This window comes from Antennarius striatus, chromosome 11 (genome assembly GCF_040054535.1).
Source record: "Antennarius striatus isolate MH-2024 chromosome 11, ASM4005453v1, whole genome shotgun sequence".
Classification (NCBI taxonomy): Eukaryota; Metazoa; Chordata; class Actinopteri; order Lophiiformes; family Antennariidae; genus Antennarius; species Antennarius striatus.
Genome location: NC_090786.1, coordinates 20,998,676 through 21,025,445, shown reverse-complemented (window position 1 = coordinate 21,025,445; position 26,770 = coordinate 20,998,676). Strand labels below are relative to the sequence as shown.

General features: G+C 44.3%; 2 protein-coding genes across 4 annotated transcripts in view; one reads left to right on the top strand and one right to left on the bottom strand.

Annotated features, from left to right (window-relative positions):
• Window positions 1–73: 73 nt before the first annotated feature.
• Window positions 74–17,767, bottom strand: marchf5 (membrane-associated ring finger (C3HC4) 5). Its single transcript, XM_068326535.1, has 6 exons — window positions 17,380–17,767; window positions 4,487–4,689; window positions 2,437–2,567; window positions 2,115–2,298; window positions 1,879–2,045; window positions 74–1,779 (listed from the first exon to the last, which is right to left on the bottom strand). Exons 1-6 carry the CDS (start codon window positions 17,421–17,423, stop codon window positions 1,663–1,665), a joined length of 846 nt encoding a protein of 281 aa, XP_068182636.1. The 5' UTR covers window positions 17,424–17,767; the 3' UTR covers window positions 74–1,662.
• A 614-nt stretch (window positions 17,768–18,381) lies between these two features.
• The window catches only part of cpeb3 (cytoplasmic polyadenylation element binding protein 3), a 32,649-nt gene continuing 24,260 nt past the window's right edge, over window positions 18,382–26,770 (top strand). Inside the window, exons 1-2 of one of the 3 annotated variants that reach the window (XM_068327082.1) lie at window positions 18,382–18,499; window positions 19,880–20,721. In XM_068327082.1, the coding sequence (XP_068183183.1) occupies window positions 19,891–20,721 (831 nt within the window). In that variant the 5' untranslated portion in view covers window positions 18,382–18,499; window positions 19,880–19,890. Of the gene's footprint in view, window positions 18,500–19,532; window positions 20,722–26,770 lie in introns of those variants that run through there. The other 2 variants (XM_068327080.1, XM_068327081.1) reach the window with 2 other exon arrangements.

Below are 26,770 nucleotides of genomic sequence, written 5' to 3'. Positions count from 1 at the left end.
CCCTCGTTTTGCTGCATTTTCCAGTATCGATGTCAAAAACGTTCGCTGGCCTCTGTACCCAAAAACCAGTTGGATCAAGCAGAACGTGTCGATGTTTTGTCTGAGGCCGCTTGCACTTCTCTTCCTCAGCAATATATAATGAAGGAGCTGCAGCTCCACCTAGAGTCTGGAGGACTGGTGGTCTGAGGGCGACCAGCTGCTAGCAGGATGTAGCCAAGCTGGAAACCAGAGCATGAAACCATCTTCATTATAGGTCGCAGGTTTATTGCAGATTTTATTTATTTAAACAGAATGAGCTTCAGGGCAGAAAAAACGTGTGGGTTGATCCTTCTGACCTGTTAGCTCCAATGCTAATCCTGTAAAACAAACTGGTTACAAACCATAGATGTATCATCTGTATCATCTATGACATATAGATGGAGAGACATCATCTGAGTCCACCTAAAGTCCACTTAACCTTAGAGGTGGTGACCTCCTCAGACTGACTCACCAGAACCCATTCTGTTAAAACAAGTCCTAATCTAAGATGAGAACATCTGGGGACCCGTCTGTTCATCCTGATCTAGTCTAGAGCTCACCGGTTCCTCTTCTGGAGCATCTTGTAGTTCCACCACCTGACTGGTTCCAGGCTCACAATCATCTTCACAAACAGGTTTAATGTCTTCTGTTTAACGCATCTGTGTTTCTACTGAATAAACTACTGAATGGAACCACGTGTGTTTTAATGCATGACCTCTGACCTCTGCAGACAGGGGACGTCAGGCTGGTCACACAGAGAGCCATTGTTCAACTCGGTGTCAGCCGTGACAACGAGATTAAAAGTTGACCAGTGTAGGTCGGCTACTTCAGGGAAACACAGAAAACCATCATGTCACAAGCATTCAAACAGGTTTGAGTCCCATTTTGTTCTGCTGGGGGGGTCAAGAAACATAAGGAACCACAACCCTTCAGTGGCCAACATGGGTTTGTTTTTTTTATGCTGAATTTCCACCAAGTAAGAACCTGTGACCCATAGTCAGCTGTGATAGGTTCCCGCGTCACCTGTAGCTGGTGAAGCAGCTGAAGAATGAACGTCACCACGACAACAGATCACAGGTGAACCTGTGGTCAATCCGTCTGAACTCATGAGGTCATCAGGTTGGCGGCAGACGCTCGTCGTCCACCTGGGACCACATCAGTGGTAATCCATGTCCAGCAGGCCAGAGTGTCGGCTGCAGTAACAAACTGACTCCTGTTAGCATTTTATTGATCTTTAATACATTCCATCAAAACAAACACAATGTTGGCAAATCTGAAGAATAGAAAAACGTTGTCTGTCGTTTCTTTTATAAAACTCTCGTTACTCATGCCTGGATTTGTGTTTCCTTAAGCTGTAGTGGGTTGAAGTGTGAGTCGTGTGACAGCGGCGGCACGTCTGGGACCAGGTCAGCAGTGGGTGTGTGTGACGAAGAACACGCCGCCCCCCACGGGTGTGATCGTCATAAAGCGTTCAGAGTCTAAACCTTTAGAGGCGGCGGTCCGGTCCTCACACGGATGGCAGCGGCGGAGCCTCACCCCCAGGGGGGTGAGGGGGTGGTGGTGGGGGGAGTCGAGGTGAGTAACAAGTGACACTGATCCAGAGTCTGACAGCTGGCGTCCCCCCTCCCCCAGCACTGACCCCCCTCAGGCCTCCTCCTGCTCAGGGAAGTTGAGGATCTTGCGGTGGGCTTGTCTCAAGTACTGCTGCTGCTTGAAGTAGACCTTAAACGCCCCCTTGATGGCGACGAAGGCGATTCCCCCCTGGAGAAAAGCAAAGACCTGTTAGCATCACTGCTAGCATTAGCATCTGTAGCTCTAGTACATCCAGCAGAGGTGTGAGGAGTTCCTGCTGGTACCCACCAGGATGGTCCTCTGGAGGTTGGAGTTGACGCTGCTGAACATGAGTTTCCCCACGATGGTGGCGATGGTGGGAAACACCAGAGCGCCGCAGAGGATCCGCGTGGCCGACACGTGATCCGCCAGGGGGCTGGCCTCCGCCGGGATGCGAGGAACGGGACAGCCGATCCCTGTGGAGACGGGAGGCGGTTCAAACACCTGACGGGGACAACACGCTCTTCACAGATGAAGGTCCTGACCTGGGAAGATGCTGCTGAGGATCTGGAGCTTGTTGGAGTATTTCCTCCACAGGCGCAGAACGTAGTCCTCCCATCGGATCATCTTCCCCAGGATCAGCATGACGGGGATGGTGGGCAGGCCAATGAGCAGGAACAGGGGGTCGGCCCGCTCCATCACGTCCAGACCCTCCTTGTGGCCGACCACCTGGAGAGCAGAGCGAGGAAAGACCTTCTAAACATCTCCTCCAGCAGCACCCAACCACACGTCTGTCGTTTCCCAGCTGCTAGCGAAGTGATGGTGACCTCTGACCTTAACTCATTGGTCGTTGCTCATTGGTCGTACCTGCATGACAGTGACTGCGCCGTAGGTGACGGCCGTCCAGTAGATGGAGCCCACCATGATGCCAGCAGCGGCGAAGGGGCCGGCCTTGGAGATGAGGCGGTCGGCCAGGTCCAGCACGTAGACGACGGGACCTGATGGAGGAGAAGAAGACCTTCAGACCAGATCTCCTACACGTCCACTGCTGTAAAGACCTGACTGATCACCTCTGAGGTGCATCTTATCAACATTTGGTCATCATCAACAAACATATCACATCCAGCCATTCCATGAATGTGTTGCTTCTAGCCCGGGGGGGGGGGGTTCTACACACTGGTTTTTATTCCAGATGGACCTCCATCGGTCCAACCTGAACATCTCCTCTGCTGGCTCTGGATGTGGAGGTTGTGAAGGTCAGTCAGGAGGAGCAGCAGATTCCAGAAATAACTCTGGTGCTGGTGATTACTTTGGGGTTATGGTTTTAAAGCAGGTTGGACACAAGACAGACTTTATTAAGCTGCTTATAGAGCGTGGCCACCGTGAGGCTGTTACCCATAAGTCCTTGCCCCAAAGCGTACACAACTCAGCCCCTGTCAGCCGTTCACCTATTCCTGGACGCTCCCTCTACTGCAGAGGAATTCAGAGCTCCTGCTGGAGGCCCTTCTCTTTAGACACCGGTGACCCCGAGTCTCACCGCCCACTGGGGCAGGAGCCCAAACCAAACAGGACGTGTTAGCACGTTAGCGCGCAACAGAAATATCCCTCGCTGATTTTAAAAGCAGTTCTAAAAACAGACGGTAAGCAGCCTGCTGAGGCGCTCCTGTGTTTGCTGACTGGACTGGCCTCATGCTGCTCGGCGCGTTAACGGGGCTCATTTTGATGACGGGGTTGGAATCTCATCGACATTCTCCCTGTCGAAGCGTTACACCTTCACACGCCGAGGAAACAGGGCTGCCCTTAATGACCGCTGACGGGACAGGGAGCCAAGAAATTCAATCCAGCATCTGACAGCACATTGTCATCAAAATAATAATCAGGATAAAGAGTGGGTGCAGTTTCTCAGCAGTAGAGGTGGTAGATCTGTTAGGAATGAAGGAGCTTTAAGGACACTGGTTATATGGCTGGTAAAGTTACTACAATAAGCTGGTCTGGGCCGCAAAAACAAGTAAAAACTGAATTAGCAGAAAAGATGTTCATGTTGGAGTTAAGGTTAGAGAACAATAAAGAAGCTTATTTGTTACCAAATCACAACAATCAACAGAAACATACAACAAATCAATCAATAGAACGGCACAAATAAGTCTAAAACATTGACAAATTTACAATAATAAACACTTGTGAACAAGTGTTCATTAAAATATCTGATGTGACAAAAAAACTCATCAGACATCACTAGTCGCTCACTGAAAGAGCTTAACTGATCCCATCAAAAACACTGAGTAAACGGCGGCTTTCAAAGAACAGGCCTGTTTTTAGTCAGGCCCCTGTTGTCTGGGGGGGTGGGGGAGTGGGGGTGTCGATCACTGAGCCAATCTTTCTGGTCATGTCATTGATCCAGTTTGGGTCATCCACACAGATGCCCTATTGGTTCTATGTGGACACAGGTACAGTAAGTGGACAGTGTGTTTGTTCAAATAATGTCACACTGACACACAAGTTTAGACCTGTCAGGTTGTCGTTGTTATGACAACCTGTCAGGTCGGCCGATAACGTGACCATTCGCATTTGGACACTTATGAACAGATGAACAAATGTTATCATTATGCTCCAAACATCGCAGCCAGAGGGATGGTCTCGTGCTCAGTGGGGGGCTGAAGACCTGCACCACCTGCCATTATCTCACTGTCTATCCTACTCTGACTGACACATCTCCACATAGTTTGTCCTGCAAACTTCAAATCCTGTGCTGTCATCGCTGGATTCAACTCCATACACATCCTGTGTCCACGCCTGTCGTTGGGATTCAACCTCATCATTTCAGCCCCTGGCAGAAAACGATAGAACCCAACATGGCTGCAAGCCAAGTCAGTCAGTCGTCATAGCTATATTTCAGTCTTTGTGAGACGCAACCCACCGAGTTTGGGAAACACAATGAGGTATTCTGCATTGCATTGTGGGCAGGCCACCCGCGCCGTGCTGTTGCCCCGCTGCTTCTCGTCCACCCAGCGCTGCAGGCAGGCCTGATGGACCCACTTGGTGGAGCCGCGGCAGCGACACGGACGGACCCACTCTGCCGTACGGTCGTCCTCGTCTGTGGCAAAACACACCCAGCAGCTCCTAGAAAACACACACACAGGTGGGATGAAGACAGTAAAAGACACACACACACCTTAGAGAGGGAGACGGGGCGGTCAGGACTCGCATGACTACGATTGACATATTAAAAAATGACGATGTTAGGCAAACAAAATTGATTGTTTCAATGAAGTCACTGACTTCAGATTAATTCTGAAGGGTTTCTGCTCCAGAACCATCGATGGTGGCGGGGGATTGTTCCAGTAGAGATATATGAAGACAAAGAAAAAGCCAAAGAGTGGGTTCAAACCAACTTGCTTCTCCTACTAAGTGATGCAGATGCAGGTTTTGACATGTGTTTTGACAGAGCCAATAGAGATCATCTCTCCAAAATACATCGGGAGAGGAATATAGTTACATCCCACGAAGTGGTGATGTATTGTAGTTGTCAGTGTTTATGTGTTCGTCCATCCGTCCACCAGATATCTTCACAACCATATAAAAAGATGAAACAAAAAGCAGATTACTCTGGCAGCAAAGAGAAGAAAATGTGATGATGAACTTGAGCGCTACGTTCCGTGAGTCTCGCACTTTTAACAAAAGTGTTTTAAACAGTCTATCAGAGTGTGGGATAAGTTCATACAGATAGGTGGTTTAATATCAGTATGGGGAGCGTTCGATAAACGTTTAAATTACCGTAAATAATAAAATAGTTTGTCGCTCTAAATACCTTTTTAGGTACACATCTCTGAAACCTGATGAGATATAAATGCTAAACAAAAGCAACATTTTCAGAAAGCCAGAGGCACAAAAATGCGTAGGTCAGGGTAAAATGTTGAATTCAGGGGTGTCGCGGGATGTTGGCATTTACATCAAAGTACAGTAAATGAATTTCCGTTTCGATTCAACAGTTACAGTACACCATGTATACTCCACTGCTGAATAATTGAAGTCAAATCTGTGGCCTTCTGTCGTCACCCTGAGCTGGAGGTGTGCTCTGTTACAGCGCACCCCAGGGTTCATCTGTGGATGGCCAACTCCGATTGCTCATGTTGCTGCCTGCCAATGGATGATTTTCCAAAACTCCTGTGGTGGTGAATAAAACATGACGACCCAGGAGACGAGCCCTCGGGTCGGGGCGCTCAGGTGACACGGCTGGGCCTACAATGGGCAGGTTTGAGGGAGATAAAAACTTCCAACCCTCTATTGACATTTAACAGCTGCTCACCTCCTCTTATGGATACACAGAGCCGCAACACACTCTAATCCATTAATTGTACTCCTCCTGCAATTCTCGTATTTGTCTCTGCATCCTGGAAAAGATGAAATACATCTAATACAGACAGAAACTGAGGTGGTCATAAAAGTTGAGGAATGGACGGTGGATCGATACCTCCATGGAACAAAACCCAGCACTTGGCTTTTCTTCCTGTAACCCAGCCTCCCAGCAAGGCCCCATACAACAGTACTGAAATGCTACCTCCTGTGTGAAACCTTAATCTCTAGTTAGCCGTCATGCCCACCCAAGAACAATCCAGAAAATGAGTCTGTGCTGTACATAAAAAACACTTTCCTCAACTGTATGTAGACAACATGCATACTGCCTCTTTGGCTGATATGCACCTTAAGCCCACACTACCACAAAATCTTTCAACAACCCCATCTCAACCAGGCTTCATCGAAATCTGCTCAGTATTTTTTATAGACATTTTCTGCTAATTTGCAAACAGGCCAAGAGAAAGAATAAAGTAAAATAGACCTCCTTCTGGGAGATAAAAATGGTTTCTACTCCTATTACAAAAGTATCAAATGTCTGTAGAACCAGGGTTTACGACAACTGGCCACTTAGGGCAGGTGGTCCACTTCTAAAGAAAGCTCCAATTCTTGACAAAGCAGGTTCCCAGTTATAATTGGCTGCATTCAGACTGGCAGCCAAAGAGCATATCCAGATTCGGATATCTCTTTTGTAGTCTGAACAGTCACATATCGCATAAAATCAGATTTTTACAAGACGGATTGAAACCACTTTCAGAAATTAGTTTCAAATCGCATTTGGACGGATCCGTCTGAACCGCTCCAAACACACCGATCGGATGTGCCCGTCCGTGGCGTCCCAAAGCAGGAGCCAATGCACCACAAGAAAGAGCGTCACCCATTGCAGAGCGGTAAAAATGGAAGAAGAAGTTGAGACACCAGTCCCTGGACTGACGGGGAGACTCCAAGCCTCCAAGTTTTCCACACCTCGACTAGACAGTCATAACGCCAAAACTCTAAGGTAACAAACTTCCATGTTTGTCCTTGTTGTTGCTGCTCTCGCAATTATATGACCTCACACACTGCATGTGCTGGACGATGCCTCCACTGACGTCATTGCTACGGCAACCTGTCATATCGGCCAATCATGTGGCCTAGTCAAGATCCAAGACTTGCTAAAAATCAGATATGAAAGGGAAACTGATTGGAATCCGATTTCAGCACATAGTTGAATGGATTTTATTTAATTTTATACTGTTTGGTGTAGTGTCTGTCTTGTGGTATGTCCTGTGATGTGTTTCTTTTTCTCCTGGTGTTTATCCAGTATTTATTCGTTATGTAATGCCTGAGAAGTGGATATGTGCAATTTCCTCCTGGATTAGTAAAGTATCTATCTATCAAGTATGTCCTGGAGGCAGGCATGCTAAAGTGAACTGCAGCAGCTGTAGGGAAGCTTCAGGCTATCAAACATGTTCCCTGTTCAGGAGGCGTTTTTTTTCTCTTTCGTTTTAAAAAGGTTTTGCTTTCACTTGCCAACATGTCCTCAGCAATCTCTGTCATATCCAATGATTGAAAGCGTTTGTCATGTGCACCGTAAAGACACAGGGCGTCCCTGTACGATGAAAAACTAATTTGCCATCCCAACGTAATACCATCAGAATTGTTAAACAATATATAAAACAACATATATATGAACCAACTACAACAAATACTATATAAACATAATGATAGTTATCTTCACAATGCGCATGATGTGTATCATAACACATGTTAAAATACAAAATGTGCAAAACCACCAGGTGTTTTTATGACACACTTTTCATGACAGACTATCGAGTGCTAGGGAGTCTGATGGTGGAGGGAAAGAAAGAAAGAATGAATGAATGAATGAATGAATGAATGAGTCCATTTATTTCGAATAACATAAGTAACAACAAAACAAAATAACAATCACAAGCAATAATAAATACACCAGAATGCTGTGAACACTATCCGAAAAGGAGTAGGAAGAAGTGCAAACTAGTTAAGTCCTACCCCCTTATTGTAAAAAAAAAAAACTCATTACAAAATACTTGCTAATAATATTTACAGAAGTAAATCAATCATTTAAACTGCAGTCATGGAAAAATTAAAAAATTAAAAACAAACCAACAGACAAACAAGTAAACTGAAACATTATAGTGATCAAATGAGGAACATAATCATTAAAGCCAAAGAGTTGACCTTTAACTGAATTTACTTTTAAGTGTTAATTTTGCTGCAACAACAGGCCTTCCTCTTTTAAATACCTCCCAAATATAATCTTTTTGTATGACTTCTTGAAATGGTTGATGTTTGGACTGAGTTGAACCTCCACACTCAGTCTGTTCCAGCTTCACTCCACGTACAGAGATACTCATGCTTTTCAGTGTTGTTTTAACTGGTCGTACTTTTAAGTTGAGCTCTCTTCTTAAGTTGTAATGCCCTTCTCTATCACTGAACATTTTTTGGATGTTAACTGGCAATGAATTGTTTCTTGCTCAAAACATTATTATTGCAGTTTTATATTCAACAAGGTCCATAAACTTCATGGCAAATGATTTTAGAAACAGTCTGTTGGTGTGTTCCAGATAGCCTACCTTGTTAACTATTCTAATGGCTCTTTTTTGTAAACTGCACAATGGTCTGAAGTTACCTTTGTAGGTGTTACCCCAAATCTCTGCACAATAATTTAGATAGGGGAGTACAAGTGAACAATATAAGATGTGTAGTGATTTGTGGTCCAATATGTGCTTTGTTTTACCCAAAACTGCAATACTACGTGCAAGCTTTGTTCTTCTGTGACTTATATGGGGTTTCCAGCAGATTTTGTGGTTCAGCAGTACGCCCGGAAATTTGTTTTCATACACTCTTTCGATTTTAACATCATCTACCATGATTTGCACTTGTATATCTATTGTGCGGTTTCCAAATAGCATGATCTTGGTTTTACTCATATTCAAAGACAATGTGTTTACGTCAAACCAGTGTTTTAATTTACTCATTTCTGCGGTGGTGACCTCTAAAAGCTGCTGAAGGTTTTCCCCTAAACAAAATACATTTGTGTCATCGGCATATAAAATAAATTTCAACATATTTGACACATTACAAATATCACTGATATACAGAATGAATAGTATCGGGCCCTGACACTGACCCCTGTGGGACTCCACAGGTAATGTCGGCCCAGGTTGATTTGTAGTCACCTGTTTGTGCAAATTGCGGTCTGTGTTGATCCAACTCTTCAGCCAATTTAATGCCACCCCCCCCCCCTTATACCACACCTGTTTAGTTTTTTAAACAATATGTCCTGATTAATGGTGTCAAAAGCCTTTTTCAGATTAATAAATATTCCCAGTGCATATTTCTGGCTATCAATACAGTCAGTGATCTCCGCTGTCAATTCCATTCGTGCCATCGCTGTTGACCTGCTTGACCTGAACCCGTACTGTAAGTCAAAATGTTATTATTTTCAATGAAATTATCTAACCTTGCATTAAATATTTTTTCTAATATTTTAGAGAACTGACAGAGTAATGATATTGGCCAATAATTAGTGAAATGATGTTTCTCTCTGGCTTTATAAACTGGGATAACTGGCAACTTTCATTTTCTGTGGAAATGTACCAGTTGTCAGTGACAAACTGTAGAGATCTATAATACAATCAATCACTTTCTTGATTATCGTCATGTCAATTCCATTCCAATCCGCAGATGATTTATTCTTGCACTTATTGACAATATCAATGATTTCTCCTTTTCCTACAGCCTTTAAATAGAAGGAGTTGAGATTTGTGATGCTCCCTTCAGCATCCCTATCCCTATCAAGTGGCATTTATTTTTTTGGCCAAGTTTGGACCTATATTCACAACGAAATTGTTGAAGCCATTAACCCCATCATTCATGTTATGTAAAGAACTCTCATTATCAATAAAATATTCAGGGTATTTCCTATCATTTGAGCCATTTCTAATAATATTGTTTAGTATCTTCCATACACCTTTAATGTTGTTTTTACTATTCTCGAATAGTTTGGTATAACATTCCTTCTAACATTTCCTCATTATATTAGTTTTTATGTTTCTTGTATTTAAGTTCGGCATCGAAAGTTCTTTGTTTCAGAAATAGTATATAGAGTTCTTTTTCTTACAAGCGTTATTCAATCCTCTTGTTATCCATGGTCTGTTGATGGTTTGGTTTTCCCTGTCATTGATTTGTTTAATTGGACAATTTTTGTTGTATAACATCTTAAAAGTTTCAAGAAATATTTCATAAACTTTGTCAATATCCTTTTCTTCATAGAGGTTTATTCCGATTTTGAATCAGTAAATCATTTCTGAATGCATTCATGTTTTGTTCTGTTCTCATTCTCATGTACTAAAATGTACAGTATATTTCTCTGTATCTTTAATATAGTCACAGTCATGGATAACAAAAATGGGAAGATGGTCAGAACAGCAACACACTAGAGTGTTCTCCATGTAATCTGTTAATATGTTATCTATTACCGTTGCACTTTTTACTGTTATTCTACTTGGTTTGGTGATCAGTGGTTATAAACTCAAACTGTACATAGTGTTAATAAATTCTTCGGTCAGTCCTTGTTTATTGGGGTTTAACAGGTCGATGCTGTAGTCCCCACAGATGTCTATAACCTTCTGATTGTCAGTTGTAAACGACTCCTCCATGTTATCCTTGAATTTTTAAATGCATGAATCTGGTGTTCTATACACACATAACTACAAATGATATTTTTTGTCTTTCCATCCCTATCTCAGCTGTGATACATTCCATCAGGTTGTCAATAGGTGACATATTTTCATTACTTTGTATTTTAGGCTATTTTCAATGTATAGAGCCACACCTCCTCCTCTCATCCCCCTTCTATTCATATACTTGAGCTCATACCCACTCAGCTCAAGGTCAAATCCCTTCTCAGGACAGAGCCAGGTTTCAGACAATGCAATGATATTGAATAGCTTTTTAAATGTACTTAAGTAATCTTTGATGCTATTGTAATTGCCATACAGACTTCTACAATTAAAGTGAATTATTGACATTCCGTGGTCTTGTTTAACATTCAGGTCATTGTATTGTCCATCTGTGTAGTAGCAACATGTGTTGTTCAAGTGGTCAAAGAAGTTACTGTCTGGATCAAAGTCTTGTTCAATTGCCTTCATGTTGAGTTCTGTGATTTGTCAGTGCATATGTTACCCTTGTCTATGGGTTATAGTTACCCTGGGGTCCCTTGTATTTGTCCAGCTCACCCGGGTCTCTGATGACCAAAACCTTGTCCTCCTCTGTTGATCCATTCAACTTGATAAACACCTTACAGTTTGCCGTCCATGTTGAGTGAATTTTCCCCTGCTTTCTCAGAAAGCAAGCTTTCCTGGCAATATCTGCATTTTTCTTAGTTAAGTTCTCGTTCACATGGACATCTGACCCCTTGAGCTTTCTTCCTTGATGAACAGTGCGTCCTTGTGCTTCGTGTTGGTGAAGCGATTAGCTATAGCTGCCTTGTCTGTTTTATTCCTCCGAGGGAGAGGATGGCATGCCTCAATGTCACTGTCATTTACCGGAATGCCTCTGCTATTGAAAAATGTAATCACCTGTTGCTCGATGGAATCCTGGTTAGACGGTGGGTCTGGGCGTATGTCCGAGGTGTGGTCTGCATCCCGCTGACAACAATGTTGTTCATGCGGGAGTACTGCTCCAGGTCTGCTACACGGCGTTCCAGAAAGGTCACCATCTTATCCTTCTCGGCACATTGCTTCCTGAGTCCTTTAATTCCACCCACCATTTCCAGAATCAGTTTTTGATGTTTCGAGATAGTTGTTATTTCACCAGACATAAAGTCAAGTGATTTCTTTATCTCCTCAAAATCTCCTCCTCATAGGCTGCGTTATTCCTTGATTTTGGTGGCATCTTGTTTGCTCTAGCAGCTGGGAAGCTGCCTTTAGATCGGGTGGAGCCTGGTGTTGGCCTGGGACTGGTCCTGTTCCGGGAGCTGTCGATGTCAGCGGGCTGCGGAGGCACGGCGGTCCGACGGCGAAACGTCAAATTGCTTCGAATCCCGGTCAGAAACGCGGCCCGGCGGCATCGTGTTTCTCAAGTTCAATTCTCACAAAATTCCCTGACTGGACTGGTCCAGATTAGTAAAAATCAGTAAAATCGCAAGGCGACGGCCGTCAGATAGACACGAAAGTACCGTGTCTGTCTGACAGAGTTCTCGAATCACGATGTCTTACACTTCAGACTCATGTACCTCAGGCCTGAGGGGAGGAGGATGAATAGTCTGTGTTGGGATGGGTGGGGTCCCTGATGATTGATGTGGTCCTTTTCTGGACTCTTCTTCTGTGGATGCTCTGTAGAGATGAATTCCTTCCTCCTATCGTAACAGACTGAGGTCTAAGTCCAGAAACAAAGGCTTCGGAAGAGAATAATTCATCATTGAGCTTGTGAGGGATGACTATGTTGAACGTTGAGCTGTAGTCAATAAAGGGCATCCTGATGTAGGAGTCTGTTCTCCACGTGTGAGAGGGATTTGTGCAGGACTGCAGCAATAACGTCCGAGGTGGGGTCTGCAAAGCAACTGAAACAACTGAAAACGCTGCAGTTTTGTTGTCCAGGCAATGACTGGCCTTAAAAATCAGCACCACGGAATGAGATCACAGTTGTGATGCAGTAAATCTGCAATAATGAACTCAACAGAGTCTAAAAAACACAAAAGCACAAAAAAACAAAGTCCAATATGTTTTTTTCTTGTTTTCTGTCCGTAACATTCTCTTCATCAGCACAAATCAAGCTGGTAACATGGCAGTCCTGCAGAAGGCCAGGCTGTATATAGTCACACCAGAGGTGTCACACTAAATTAAGTTAAATTGAACTCTTTCACCGAGGGCCACATCAGCATGATAACTGGAAATCATACTGATGTGGCATAAATTATAAATACAACTAAAAGTAACTCAATGTAATGTAAAATAAATGTAACTACTTCTTAATGTTAAATAACTCTGAATTTATTACTTAAATTTAAGTTACGCACATTACAGTGCCACAGAAAAAATATGTTTGTTTCTCTGTTCTAACATAAATCCTTTTGTCAGGTTATTAAACCGACAGAACTCCATCAATCAAGGATCAAACTATCAATCAATAAAGAAAAATAACATCAAAAACAAATTAGGACATTAAATTTGTTCAAAATATTTTTGTGAAAGTTAAAATGGGCTGAATTACAGAACTGAATTGTGGGAAATGTTGTTTTGGTCAAAGCACACTTCTGACCTATTTATTTTTAGACACTGACTTTTTATGCTCTCACGGGCCACATTAAATGATTTTTATTGGGCCCCCGGGCCTTCAGTTTGACACGTGGTCAACACTATGGAGACCGTATTTTAAAAATAAAATAGCCAAAATCAGGTCAATGTAACCTCACATTTTGGTCAACGGAACAAAAGGGTCAATCTAACTGTAGTTAGCAGCTTGTGAGTGGAGTACCTCGAGCCAGTTCTGCTACACCACCGACCTTAAGACATTAGTAAAGTACATGAATACTCCACAGGTCATTCCACTGTGTACATGTTACCACGCCATAACAGGTCAGACGTCAGCTTTTCATTCCTGTTGGAATATGTCCACAGCCTGGTGTACGTAAACTATGACTGGTAAAGTAATTATAGAACATAATAGTTACGCCTGGGGTTACATTGTTTCAAGTTCTTAATTCTGTGTCGGTTTTCAAAAAGAATTTTTTTTAAGTACTATAAGTCACACTTTTTTTCATGGCTTTCATGGCAATCTCCAATCTCCATTGTTGTGCGTTTCCACTCAAATGGCCGAGGCAGACGACCACCCACCAGTGTCTGTATCCTGGCAGGAGTTTCTCCCTCAATGAGGGAGATTATCTCCCGCTGTCTCTTATGCTTGTTCAGGAGGATTCTGTTGGTTTCTCTGTCTCCAAAAGCACTTCAAAATGTCTGTTGATGTGATAAAGTGCTTTATAAATGAAAGCTGATTAATAGATTGATGTCCCTGGCTCCTTTTCCTACTTATTCAGCTGAAAGTGATGGGCTTGCTCCTGTACGCAGCTGCGCTATCGCCTTCCTGGACCTACGGCACCCAGACATCACCTTCCAACCCCGCCAACGAGACACCCTCTGAGGGTCCCGCTGTAAGTTCCACCACAGCAGCCTGGCAGCAAAAAAGTCCATCTGGCCCAGTGTCTGACGTCATCCACGCTCCACCAGCTCGGTTGTTGACCACAACATGTTAGCCCACCTAGCTCAGTCGCTAGCACCACCACCAGCTGTGACAATATGGCATTCAACTTCACTCTGCTCAACGACGGGTGAGAGGCATCTAATCCAGGACCTCCTCACAGACCATAAACTAGACTCTCTGTTAAACCGAGATGCGGCAACAGCCCAACAACTTTCACAGCTGAATGAAACCTAGTCCTAGTGGATTTCTTTACAGGTGTTTAATAAATGTCAGTACAGAAATGGGAATGGTTATCTTCAGGTTAGGATGGACACTAGATCATTTGATTTATGTCATTTTTAATCTTTTGTCATATTTCCTGGAACCAGTTAACAACGTAAATCGAGGTTTACCTGTAATGACTTAATAAATACCAAGTTAGCATTGACTGAGAATGTTGTTCCCATGGAAATGCAAAATAAGAGTGCAAACAGAAAAAGCACCACTCCAGAATAAGTTTGATGTGTACGCAGTTTGTTGGAAATATGCTATCTTTCCAGATTGTTCTGGACACTCTCAAAACCAACAAACACTCAAAACATCAAAAACAAAAAAAAACTACGTATTTTCCCCCAAAACAAGAATAATGAAAATACTCAGAATCCTAAAAAAATGACACACTTACATATTCTGATGTGTTTGTTTCATGGAGAAATACTGAACTTGTTTCTGACCAAATTATTTATAGGCATACCGATGGACTGATAAATTTTATTCAAAACAATCATAAAACTTTAAAATACAGTTTTGTAAATCATATCTTCTTTGACAGTAACTATGAACTTCATTTAATAAAGCCTTTAGCCACTGAACCACCCCATATAAAATAATCACAGTAGTTACAGGGTCAGTCATCATATGACGTTTGACATCTACATCTACAGACTAATGAACAAGGCAGAGACTGCAACATCCCGTGGCACCCCTAAATTCAAAATTTTACCCTGATTTACTTTCATAGATCAAAGCACTAGCTTTGATCTGTGGTCTTACACTGGCCTTCTCCCTAGTCTTTCTCTTTCCTGAGGGTACAAAAGTTGAAATATGACCTTGACCTAGTTTTTTCAAGGTCAAGGTCATCATCTCATTTTCATCCCCTTTGCTGCCCGAGTAATCTGCTTTTTGATTCATCTTTCTATCTGCAACAGTTGCGAAGATATTTGGTGGACTAACGAACAGACAAACGGACGAACACTGACAATTATAATACATAACCACTTTGGAGCGGGATGTAACAACAAAACACCACCGTCTTGGACAACAAATGCTGACAGGAGAAACAGGAGGCTGTGTGAGAGTCAATCAAAGGTCAGGCTGAACTGATGTGTTCCACCCGTTGGTGAAACACAGCCCTGCAGAAGCAGGTGGTTGCTGGGCAGACAGATAACAGCCTGTGGAGCCTTCTGTTTGTCAGTGATAGGCAGCCCTGTACAAGCAAGGGCACACAATATCTCCCTGCAATCAGTTTCACAAGCTCTCCTGCCACACACCTGCAGCAGAAAACACCATTTCACACAACCCTCATACACACACACACACCCTTTGTTTCTGCTGCTGACCATGGGATATCACCAAACAGTTCACTTGGACATTAGGCTTTCTGCTCACTACCATTCACACTGACAATGGGCCATCATGACGCTGTCTGATTTGAAATGCAGAACTATATTATATAATATTAGATTAAGTGGTTATCATCACCAAAAAGATCAACTGTGACAGACTTTCTCTAAATCCTCTATCTGTTGATGTTTTTTCAAGCAGAAAACAACACAATCCTTCATTTCTTGTCAGTAACTAAAAACAGTTACATCGGTATCATGAACTAACCCTTCTTGGAAGATTTAATGAAATGGAACATTCTAGAAAGCGTTCACTGCTTCTTTCCCAGCTCAGAGTGAACCTGTGTGTGACCAGGAGGGCTGGAAGTGAAAATCGCTTTTCATCCCATTTCAAACCAAACAAATACTGTACATCATCTGTTTTTAACTGCACTGTCTGTTTGTGAACACAAACAATTGCTGTCCTGTTTAGTCACACAGACACAGCCACTGGTAACATGTAGGCCATTGTCTGCCTTCCTAATGACTGTTAATGAATTTTCAGACACATTTGTTTTTAACCTTTCCAAGGTACATACTTAATTTGTCACCACTTCCATCTCAACTCATCTTTGAAACCCTTGTCGTAGTCTGGCAACAATAGTTTCCCTTGCACATGATGTATTTTAAGTCAAAATTAAAGTAATAACCATTGACTCCAACCGCTACCTTCCACAGACGCCTGTTTCATGAAAGGACAAATGGACAGAGACCACATGACAGGCGGTGATATTGGTGTTGTGTCCTTATGTCAAGTCATTTATACATTTTTCATTAGTGTGCAGAGCCCCATTCCATCATATCTGTGTAGCGCCTTCACACACTTTGATGATCAGGTATTCAGAACCTGGGTGGGTATGCAGGTAGAACTGACAGGGACTTAAGCCTCACCTTCCTCCTACTGTTTCCACTTTAAGTCAGCGCAGACAGAAAAGAAGACACAAAGTTATGGGAAACTGACTTAGGGCAGCACCTCTTAGTGGTAGGAATTCTTGCGACTTTTTTCATGCAAACCAGTAAGACTAACCTTTCTGAAGGTTTCTTCTTTTTAAGGCCAATTATGTTTAAATAAAAAGCACCAAATGAAAAGAAAACAGAATTAAAATCAATCTCATGTGTACTAGCTGACTGCCACTCATTAAGTGTCATAATAATTATTACTAAACGTGAAATTTTCAAATGTTTCTGGACACTCCAGGATAAATGGGTATTAAAGGATACAAATGACATTAAGACCTTTAAATTATATTGATAAAAATATCAAACGGACTATGATTACATGTAATAACTTCAAATTGAGGCCCAAATGTAGGTCAACAGTCGCAGTGTTGCCAACAGCTATATGCTATGTCAACACGGACGACAAGCTAACATGATCAAGCTAAAGTGATCAAGCTAACATGATCAAGCTAACATGATCAAGCTAACACTACCAAGCTAACGTTAGCGGGATTCGTGAATATGGAGGTCAGATCGGTAGAGGTTATAACGTTAAATCTGTAGGTATAAGTGGGTATAACGTTCCAGAGGACCGGAGCACTGCTAGCTAGATTAGCTTCCTCTTACATGCTAGCCGTAAACTTCAACTCACCTGTCCAGGTTCTGTTGTAGTGTCGCTGCGCCCTGGTCCGACATGATGGTGGGGGTGACGGATGTTTTAGTGCTGTCTTGTTAACTGAGTTGTGGAGAAAACATTTAAAACACTTTTAGCCTGTAGATCTGCTGCACGTAGTAAGGTTGGCGTTAAATCACTAGCTAGCTAACTGACGCTAACTAACAACATGGGCCTGTGTGTTGATGAGGCGTCTCAGCTGCGAATGAGACAGTCACCAGGCGTGAAACAGTCACTCATGTTAGTCTGAGCAACAGTCCTCCAGGACCGGTGAACAAAACTAGCTAACTATCCTGCGTGCTCCCGTGTCGTGGATGTGCTCGTTAATGGCGTGACCGACGGGCTCCATTGACTGTCAGGCTCTGAGGAAAACAGAACGGGGGTCGTGCGTGATGACGTCATCACAACAACACCAAGTTTAAAGGGACGCTCCTCTTGTTCACGGGAAATGTAGTTTTATTTGCTGTTCCTCCGTTTAGAGCCTAAATACCTTTAAAGTTAAACTTGACTCAGAAAAACAAAACTACACCTGTAGGAGGCACGTGACCTCCAGCCGCGTGCCTGAGTCGGTCCATCCAGTATTTATTCATTATGTAAAACCTGATCAGTGGGTATGTGCAGTTTCCTCCAGGATTAATAAAGTATCTATCTATCTATCTATCTATCTATCTATCTATCTATCTATCTATCTATCTATCTATCTATCTATCTATCTATCTATCTAGTTCTGACTATCATTTAATAGTGAACGCTGACTTTACTACGTTTGTTGTTGTTTTTCAAACTGAGTTTCTTCATCTTGTAACCTCAACTGTACGCAGATGACTTTTTAAAACTGGGTGGTCGTATTTTTATTCCACAAAACAACGTGAAGACGGAATTTCAAGTGAACACACAGCATGTGTTTACTTGCCTCTGCAGTAGTACTAAAACTACAACTCCCAGCAGCCTTTGTGGCAGCACCCATGCGCCGCAGTCAATCAGCTGTTTAAGCAACTGACTACCTCGGCACAAGGGTAGCTGGTTTGTCATAACTCAGCCCTGACGAGGCAAATAAGAATCCCTTTCTTTAGAAAGAAGCTGAGAGGTGAATCTACAGGTAATCCAGATTGAAACCAGGCTGGAAGCCGTCGTGATTCGTGTTATACCGATTTAACGTTTGTGCAGAGAGACGCGTATGGGGGATCTCAAAGCGAGATGGCTTCAAGAACCGCCTCGACCGACGCTCTGAATGCGCGTGTAGTCGGGCCGGTCCGGGCGGTGCGTGTCGGTGGATCCGTGGAGACGAGCCCCGGTAGACCGCCGCTCCGGTGACCTTGGAAGCGGACAAAACACGGACGAGCTGCTGGGGTGTGAGCGATGCGGCTCCTGGCATCACGCTGCTCATATGATCTGACATGTCATCTGGAAGCTTCCTGTCAAAGTCTGCAGGCTGTTGCGTTCATGTGGGTGAAGGGCCTCTGCGTGTGTGTGTGTGTGTGTGTGTGTGTGTGTGTGTGTGTGTGTGTGTGTGTGTGTGTGTGTGTGTGTGTGTGTGTGTGTGTGTGTGTGTGTGTGTGTGTGTGTGTGTGTGTGTGTGTTTTCCGTCGACAGCCTTATCAGGTTCACGTTAACCTTGGCTGAATCGACACCGCTTCACAGCATATGTCTCCGTCCGGGGCCCCAGCTGGCGGCCCCCCGTGAGCCCCGCAGAGATCCGGTCACATGTTGATGTTCCACCCGGTGCCGTCATGGTGACGCTGGAGCTGCTTGTTCTCTGGAACACTTTGCCTATGAAGTACTAATTGTTTGGAGGATGCTGGTGGAGAATTGGTTTCAGGTGTGGTGGAGCTTCAGTTGTTAGATGCTCGGTCTGTTTCCAGCGGTGCACTGCGGACCTCAGATCTAGTCTATCTGCCCTATAAAACAGTGCTGTAGTTTAAATTTGATTGGTCCTGTCGTGGCTGGTGCGTTCATACCCCTCTGGTTCATACCCCTCTGGTTCATACCCCGCCGGTACACATGCGGTTAAATGTTGCGCTTCAGGTGCGTCACTTTCTACCGCATCCGAGGGCAAAGTGATAGTTTGTGCGTCGGATTGTCGGTCAAGGTAGGGGTTTCATCCCCGTTGAAGGGCAGATGTGGACATGGATCTAGGGGAGGTGCTTGGGCAGAAAACACTGAATCAGTTTCACGTTGCGGCTCCGGGTTCCTGAGTGGAAGGAAAAAACGAGACGTGGCGAATTCGCTGACTCTCCCCGGTCCAGGTCCCGGGAATAATCTGTGGGATTTCTGAATCATCCCGGTACAATCTAGAGAGCTCCGTTTCTCTTCGGCTAAATGGGCGATCAGGCGTTCGCGGTGCAGCCGCCTGGCCCCCCTGCCATCCTAACCCTGTCGGAGTTGTCCTGTTTGTTCAGGTTGTACCGTCCGGCCAACCCGGTGCCCGACCTCCATCCCGCGGACGTTAACTCCTCGTCTCTGTTTGCCCTCGTTGCAGCTCCGCAAACCATGCAGGATGATTTATTGATGGATAAAAACCCAGCCCAGCCTCACCATCAACCAGATCAAGCAGACCCTTGTCCCTCCACCCCCATCCCGTTCCTGGAACCCGCTTCTCCTTCATCCGACCCCGAGAGCCCGTCGCCCGGGAGCCACCAGGTGGCCGGCAGCAGCAAGGAGACCTCACCGATGGAGGCGCCGGTCCTGCCGGGGTTGAGCTTCCAGCAGCCGCAAGAGACCGGCGGCCCCCTGTCCTCACCCTCCTCGTTTGGGAGCACTTGGTCCACGGGGAGTGCGAACACCGTGGACGACAGCTTTTTCCAGGGAATCCCGTCGGTGAACGGGACGATGCTGTTCCAGAACTTCCCCCATCACATCAACCCGGTGTTTGGAGGCAGTTTCTCTCCTCACATGGGTCTGGCTCCGCAGTCCCAGCAGCAGCATCACCAAGCCCAGCAGCAGCCCCAGCAGAGGAGATCCCCCATCAGTCCCAACCAGGCCCCCTTTCCCCAGAGGAACCCCTACCAGACTGTCATGACCAACAACAAGAGCTCCTCGTCTTCTTCAGTCCTGTCGTCCGCTTGGAATAACCACCAGAACTCAGCGTGGAGCACAGCTTCCAATCCCTGGACCGGACTGCAGGCAGGCAGAGACCCCCGCAGGGCGGTGGGGGTCGGGGGGCCCTCACCCCTCAACCCCATCTCCCCCATGAAGAAGCCTTATACCAGTAATGTGATAGCACCACCCAAAATCCCAAGACCTGGTCCCCTTGCCACCAAGCCCTGGGTGGAGGACAGCACCTTCAGGATCGACAACAGCAACAACATCCTGCCTTTCCAGGTATGTCCCAGTAGGTCTAGGCCTACAGCTACCGCCATAGTACGTGTTAAAGATGTTGACGTGTTCACTGTCATAGTAATCCCAGGCCTACAGCCACTGCCTCAACTTGTGGTTATAACGTTGACGTGTTTACTGTCATAGTAGGTCCAGGCCTACAGCCACTGCCTCAACTTGTGGTTATAACGTTGACGTGTTTACTGTCATAGTAGGTCCAGGCCTACAGCCACTGCCTCAACTTGTGTTTAACATGCACAGACCTACAGGTTGTGTGTTGTGGGTGTTTGTCTCTCCACACGGTCACTACAGGAAGCAAGTCAAGCTTCACCTGACTTTACTAGTAGGCCTGTGACAGGTTCATTCCAGTGTGTGAATTATATTATCGATAGTTTCTTTTTTTCACATTGATCATTGATCAAACCCAATTGTCGGTTATTTTCCATAACCATGTTTCTGATTGACTGGCTGACTAACTTTCCACTTAGAAAACGACAAACGTCCTTTGTTTGGATTTTCTGTTATCACATTTTTATTATATGAGAACTGATGCAAAAGTCAAAGAACCTGAACGAACCAGTGACTTTTAATGGAAGATGTTTCTAGAGATCCAAACCCATGACTGGATCACATGATGACAGGAGTTGGTGATGGTGGCAGTTTATCTACTGCCAGCTCACCTGTCACATTTGACGCATTCAAGTAAACACAACCAAGTTATTTGATGCTTCCTGTATGATTAGTGCTAGGATAATTTTGACATGGTATAATGAGGAACGGACAGTGGGCGGGGCTCGAAGCTGTGGCAGAAAGGTAGTGCAGGTGTTTTTGGTCTCAGGAAGACACTGAACGCTGATATTCAGTCGTGTTTTCATTCTTGTCTCACCATCTGGTCGTCTCACCAAACCCATCAGGTCGTTTCCTGACTGGTTTGAAGGCATTCTGTCTACATCCTGTTTGACGTGTCTGACTGGAGAAAAGGTGGCCAGCCATTCACCACTCTTTTGTGTTAACAACGTTAGGTATGCTGCTTAACAAGAAGCCCAACTTCAAAAAAAGCTTCTAAATTTTTATTCTTTATTGTCAGTCTTTAAAGTAGGAGCACTTATTGACCTCATCGTAGCGATGGAGTCAGCCAACGGGGCTGCTGGGCAGATGGAGCCCAGGGCAGCATGGACACTCAACACTGCTTGAAACCTATAGTCTCGTGAGGATATACTGGTTGTGTGTCAGTCAGACCTCCCTAGGCTTCTGTACTGGTTCTACTGTTGTGTTTCTGCTGACCTGTGCTGCTCACAGCCGCCGTTATCATCAGGCCTCAAGGTCAAAGGTCCACGTGTCATGTTGTATGTACACAGTTGAATTTTTATCACAGCAGCACCTCAGGTAACGTAGTCATGTAGTTTCATGTGGTCAGTGACAACTGCGTCAGCTGACACAACAGTAATATACAAATATTTTGAGGTATACAAGGAAAACAGTAAAGCTCATCTTTTGCTTTTTTCACATCATTGTTAGTTGAATATCATCAAGTTGTTTGGGCAAGACATGAAATGTGAGAAAGTCCACAGTGGGAATCATTGACGAGAAGCAATGGCTCAGTAGTTCAAACTGAATCAATCAATGAATCAGCTTTTTTTTGTTTTGTTTTTTTATTTGACTGTAGTAATCCCCATAGGGAAATTATTAAACGACTCTAGCACACATTGTTAGTTAAGCTTTCATTCATATGTAGCGTGTACAGGCCTGTAGCGCGCACGCACACACACACACACACACACACACACGGGGCCTGTAAGCAATTACAGCCCCTGTCATCTCCCCACCTCTATACACTCTATATACTTAAACTTCACACTGTTGCGCTTTTTAACTCCACCCACTACCTGTCAATCATAGCACCCAACCAATCACGGCGCATCTGCCAGGAGGAATCCCGTGAACAATATGGCGTAAGGCATCGGCCAGCGAGGCTTTTTGTTGCGGTGACTCCTTTCGTCCACACGACAACGCAGATATCCGAGACCAAAACGCCGTTTCTTACTTTATGAGTCATAAAGTTTATACATTCATTCATCATGTATTCACGTAAAATGTAGAAATCACTGTTCAGGTAGTAAAGTAATCTAGAAGAAATATGCGCGAGCATACATGATATCACCGTGTCACACGTTGTGTTGCAGCAAAAACTCGGCTAGCATCAGTTGGCTATTGTTTAGCTGGAGCTCTGCACGTTAGCAGTGTAGCGTTAGGTCCACAGAACAAGGTAGCTACTTATTTTTTTCATATGTTTGGTATGAAGTCTGATATTGTGGTTTTATCGTGGAATTTCCAGTATCTCGTCCACTGGTGTGTCAGTGATGGTGTGAATGGTTACTAAGGAGCAGGTGGCTCCTTGGTGTCTTCCACGAGGGGGATGTGGAGCCAGTACTATTATTAATATTGTCATTATTATCTGAGGTACTAGTGTACTTCTCTGGTGTTCATGTACTCATGGGATGGTAATCACTCTTTCAATCACACCGGTGGAGCAAACTGACATTCAATAACTTGTTGAAGCTGGACATGGCTCCTAGCGTGGTATGGATGTCACCACTGATGACTAGTTTTCGGGTTGTCAGGTAGACCAGTGGTCTCCAACCTTTTTTGCGCCACGGACCATTTTCATCTAAGACGATATTTTCACGGATCGGTCTTCATTAGCTCGATAATAGTTAATGATGCTAGGACAGCTGTAATCTAATAATAAATCATCCGCAGTGGTTTAATGTAAAATGCAGACATCAACAGACAGTAAACAACCTTTTTTGTCATAAATTGACAATCAACATTTCTGTATGCTAAATAATCTTAAGAAATAATTACATTAAGAACTCGATTCAAGTGTCTGCACTGATGAGGTTTATTTTGAAATATAGCGACATACAATCAGTGCATTCAACGTAGGAGAAATATTGATCATTTCCAATAAAAGGGTGGACAAGTCAATCAAATAATAATAATTAAAATAATGAGAATTAGTGGTTGGGGACAGCTGATCTTGGGGTAACGGGAGACAATGACACCTGAAGTGTGTTCCGGACGTTCAATCTACTCCGCGATTTGGGACCGGGTCGCAACCTGGTGGTTTGGTACCAGTGACGTAGACGGATGTAACGGAGAATTGGGAAATTTTTCAAAATAAAACATCTTTCAGACAGAAATAAATAAAACTTAAGTAATGTAAATTATTTTCTCTTTCTGTGCGGCCCAGTACCAAATGGCCCACGGACCGGTACCGGTCCGCGGCCCGGGGGTTGGGGACCACTGAGGTAGACGACTGCACAAATACAATCCAGCACCACGTGACCAACGAGTCAGCCTAGACCATGCTGTCTTCCATGAGGGGGATGTGGGACCAGTACAGAAAAGCTGCCGTTAACTGGCAGAAAGCTGAGACAGATCCTGTGCCATAGTTTGAGGGGCCTCTGCTTTGACTGCTTCGGTTGAAGGGGGGGCTTACGATAATAATAGTACTTACATTTATGATACGAATTAATTATAATCTTGTTCTTTTTGCATTATCAGAATTACATAAATGAAACCAGAAGTGTCGTTTAGGATTCAGAGGGTAGAACCAACTAGGAGGGGGAATTGTTTTTCTTGAACAGTGATATATTTATATATATATATATATATATATTTATTTATTTTTTTTTTATTTTTTTTTATGGTTTCCCCGTGTGCGTTAGTAACACTCTGAATGTGTCTGGTGAATATTCCTGTATTTTTCTTTTGACTCAAAAAAAATAATGCAATGTCAATTGTTGTAATATAGTGCAGTACCAGATAATATAGACTGTAGAGGTTTTAAGGAATGGTCAATGAACATATTTATATAACACACGCACACCTCAAGATCAAAGTGCTCCAGATATCTTATTTGAGATAAGAGTTGTCCTTCTGTCCATATTTTTTGTTTAACATATCAGCAAAATCTGAGATACAAGTCGTGCTTCAGGACACCACTGCTAGTTGGTGGATGGATACAACATCAGCTGAGACCAGATCTTACTCTTTCTTATGGGCTGGGGCAGACCACTGCCCCAGCCAGTCTGTTGGTGCCCCCACCCTCAGACCTCTGCCCCAGCCAGTCTGTTAGTAATAGTTAAAATGATTTCAGTTCTTTTAAATCGGGAAATATTATTTGACTTACGAGCTCAGTTCTGGGACTAATTGAACTCTAGACATGTAGAAGGGCCTGGAATCAAACCATTGGCCCTCCAGTAGGCGTACGACTGTTGGCCCTCCAGTAGATTTGTGTCTTCTAGTCAGACAGGGACTTCTACTCTGATCCTGTTTGCCATGATTCAGCTTAATAACCTTTCAAGACCTTTCTGCCTGTTACAGGAAGCAAATATTTGCACAAACAGTCCAAATGCAGATGAACTGCAATGACGTTATCAGTTTTTTTTCACAGGTTTACTCTTCATCATTGTCCTCAGTGTCTGTAGGCCCAACATCAATGGTTGCGTTAGGATCATTCAAAAGATTTGCCAGCATCTTTAGTTTTGGAATACAGTTTTGTCAGAAGTTTTCTTGATGGCTTCATGTGTGAAATCCAGCTTGTACCTCACACTTAACCGTTAAACACCTACACCCATAGTCGGAGAACAGTTATCGCCACAATGTGAGGTCAGTGCAGTCCCACATGCTGTTTACCCCCATGAAACCAAGGCTAATTCCAGAGCCCAACAGCTAGTAGGGGTCCATGGACTGGTCCCACAGGGCCATGTGGGCATTTGGTGCAGGTGTACCTGCTGTCACTCTGCAGAACTCCCATAATACCTTCAGATGCCCAGAGGAAGAGGGGAAGTCCTCTGATCTGCTGATACTCGCCTGCAGCCTCGGAATGTGAGGAATTCAACTTAACGTGTCAGCATGAGGCTCAGGACGCCAAGTCACATGAGCTGCTCAGAAGATACTCTGATCCCAAGTGCTGCTGGGGCCGGTGTGGTCCTCTGGACCAGTCCCACCAGGAGGTTTCCAGGTAGACTGATGGACGGTGTCACGATATGATGATCAGGGTGTGCGGAAGGAGCTTATACCAGCTCCAGGTTTAAATTCCTTTAATGCCTGGGCACCTGAGCATGAAGATAAAGTAGAAAAATGATCAGGATTGGAGTGATTTGTGGTGTTGGATCAAATATTTGGTCAGCAGGTGATGTAGCCCACAGCACCCGTCTGATGGATCAGGGCAGGTCTGATGGTTATGTTCATCTCTAATGACTTGATTGATCAGGTCTGAAGTTCTTCATTAACGTTCAACATGAAGCTTAAAGCTGCCGCTGGGACATTTACTGTTACTAAAGAAACAGCCAGCCCAAGCAGAAAGGAACCATTAAAAACAGATATCAGCCAATCGTATCCGCGGAACCTGCTTCTGATCAGCAGCCCCTCAGCATTCCCTGATTTATAATCCATCGTGAGACAAGATGAGCGGCAGATTGGGATACTGTGTTCACCAGTAGGTCTGTTGGGACTGTTTGGTCTCTGATCGACCTGAGCTTCCTGTGTGTCAGAGAAGGAAGTCACAGCTCAGCGTTTTCTGTGTTCACCATTTGTACCAGTGAGCAGATTTTAATCTGCTGGTGCTGCTGGTCCTAGAGTGGAGGGACAACCCCCCAGTCCTCACTGAATGGACCACAATTGCTGTGGGAGTGTGAACAATGTGACCCGGACACCGAGGCTCCCGTTGAAATGGTCCATCCAAAGTCTGATGTCCCTTTAGTTTAGGACATGGGCACATTGTGGGGACGTCTGCGTCCTTGTTGTCTATAACTCTGGTAGTTTGTTGTTTGGTATGTGTGTTTCCCTGCACTGGAACATTCCTGTTGTAACAGCACCACTCACCAGCGTCTGCCGCAGCATCTCCCAGAGATAATCTCACTGATGATGATGATGATGACGAGGAAGTGTGTGTGATTGCTATCTTCACCATCCAGGTGAAGGATCATCTTGATTGTGGAATCGAAGTAGGACGTAACATACTCTTTGAAATATATTTTTTCCAATT

Coding starts and splice junctions, on each gene's coding strand:
- marchf5 (XM_068326535.1), bottom strand. CDS start 17,423: ATGTCGGACCAGGGCGCAGCGACACTACAACAGAACCTGGACAG. Junction 4,690..17,379: donor CTACAACAGAACCTGGACAG/GTGAGTTGAAGT, acceptor TGTGTTTTCTAG/GAGCTGCTGGGTGTGTTTTG. Junction 2,046..2,114: donor CCTCAGCAGCATCTTCCCAG/GTCAGGACCTTC, acceptor CCGTCTCCACAG/GGATCGGCTGTCCCGTTCCT.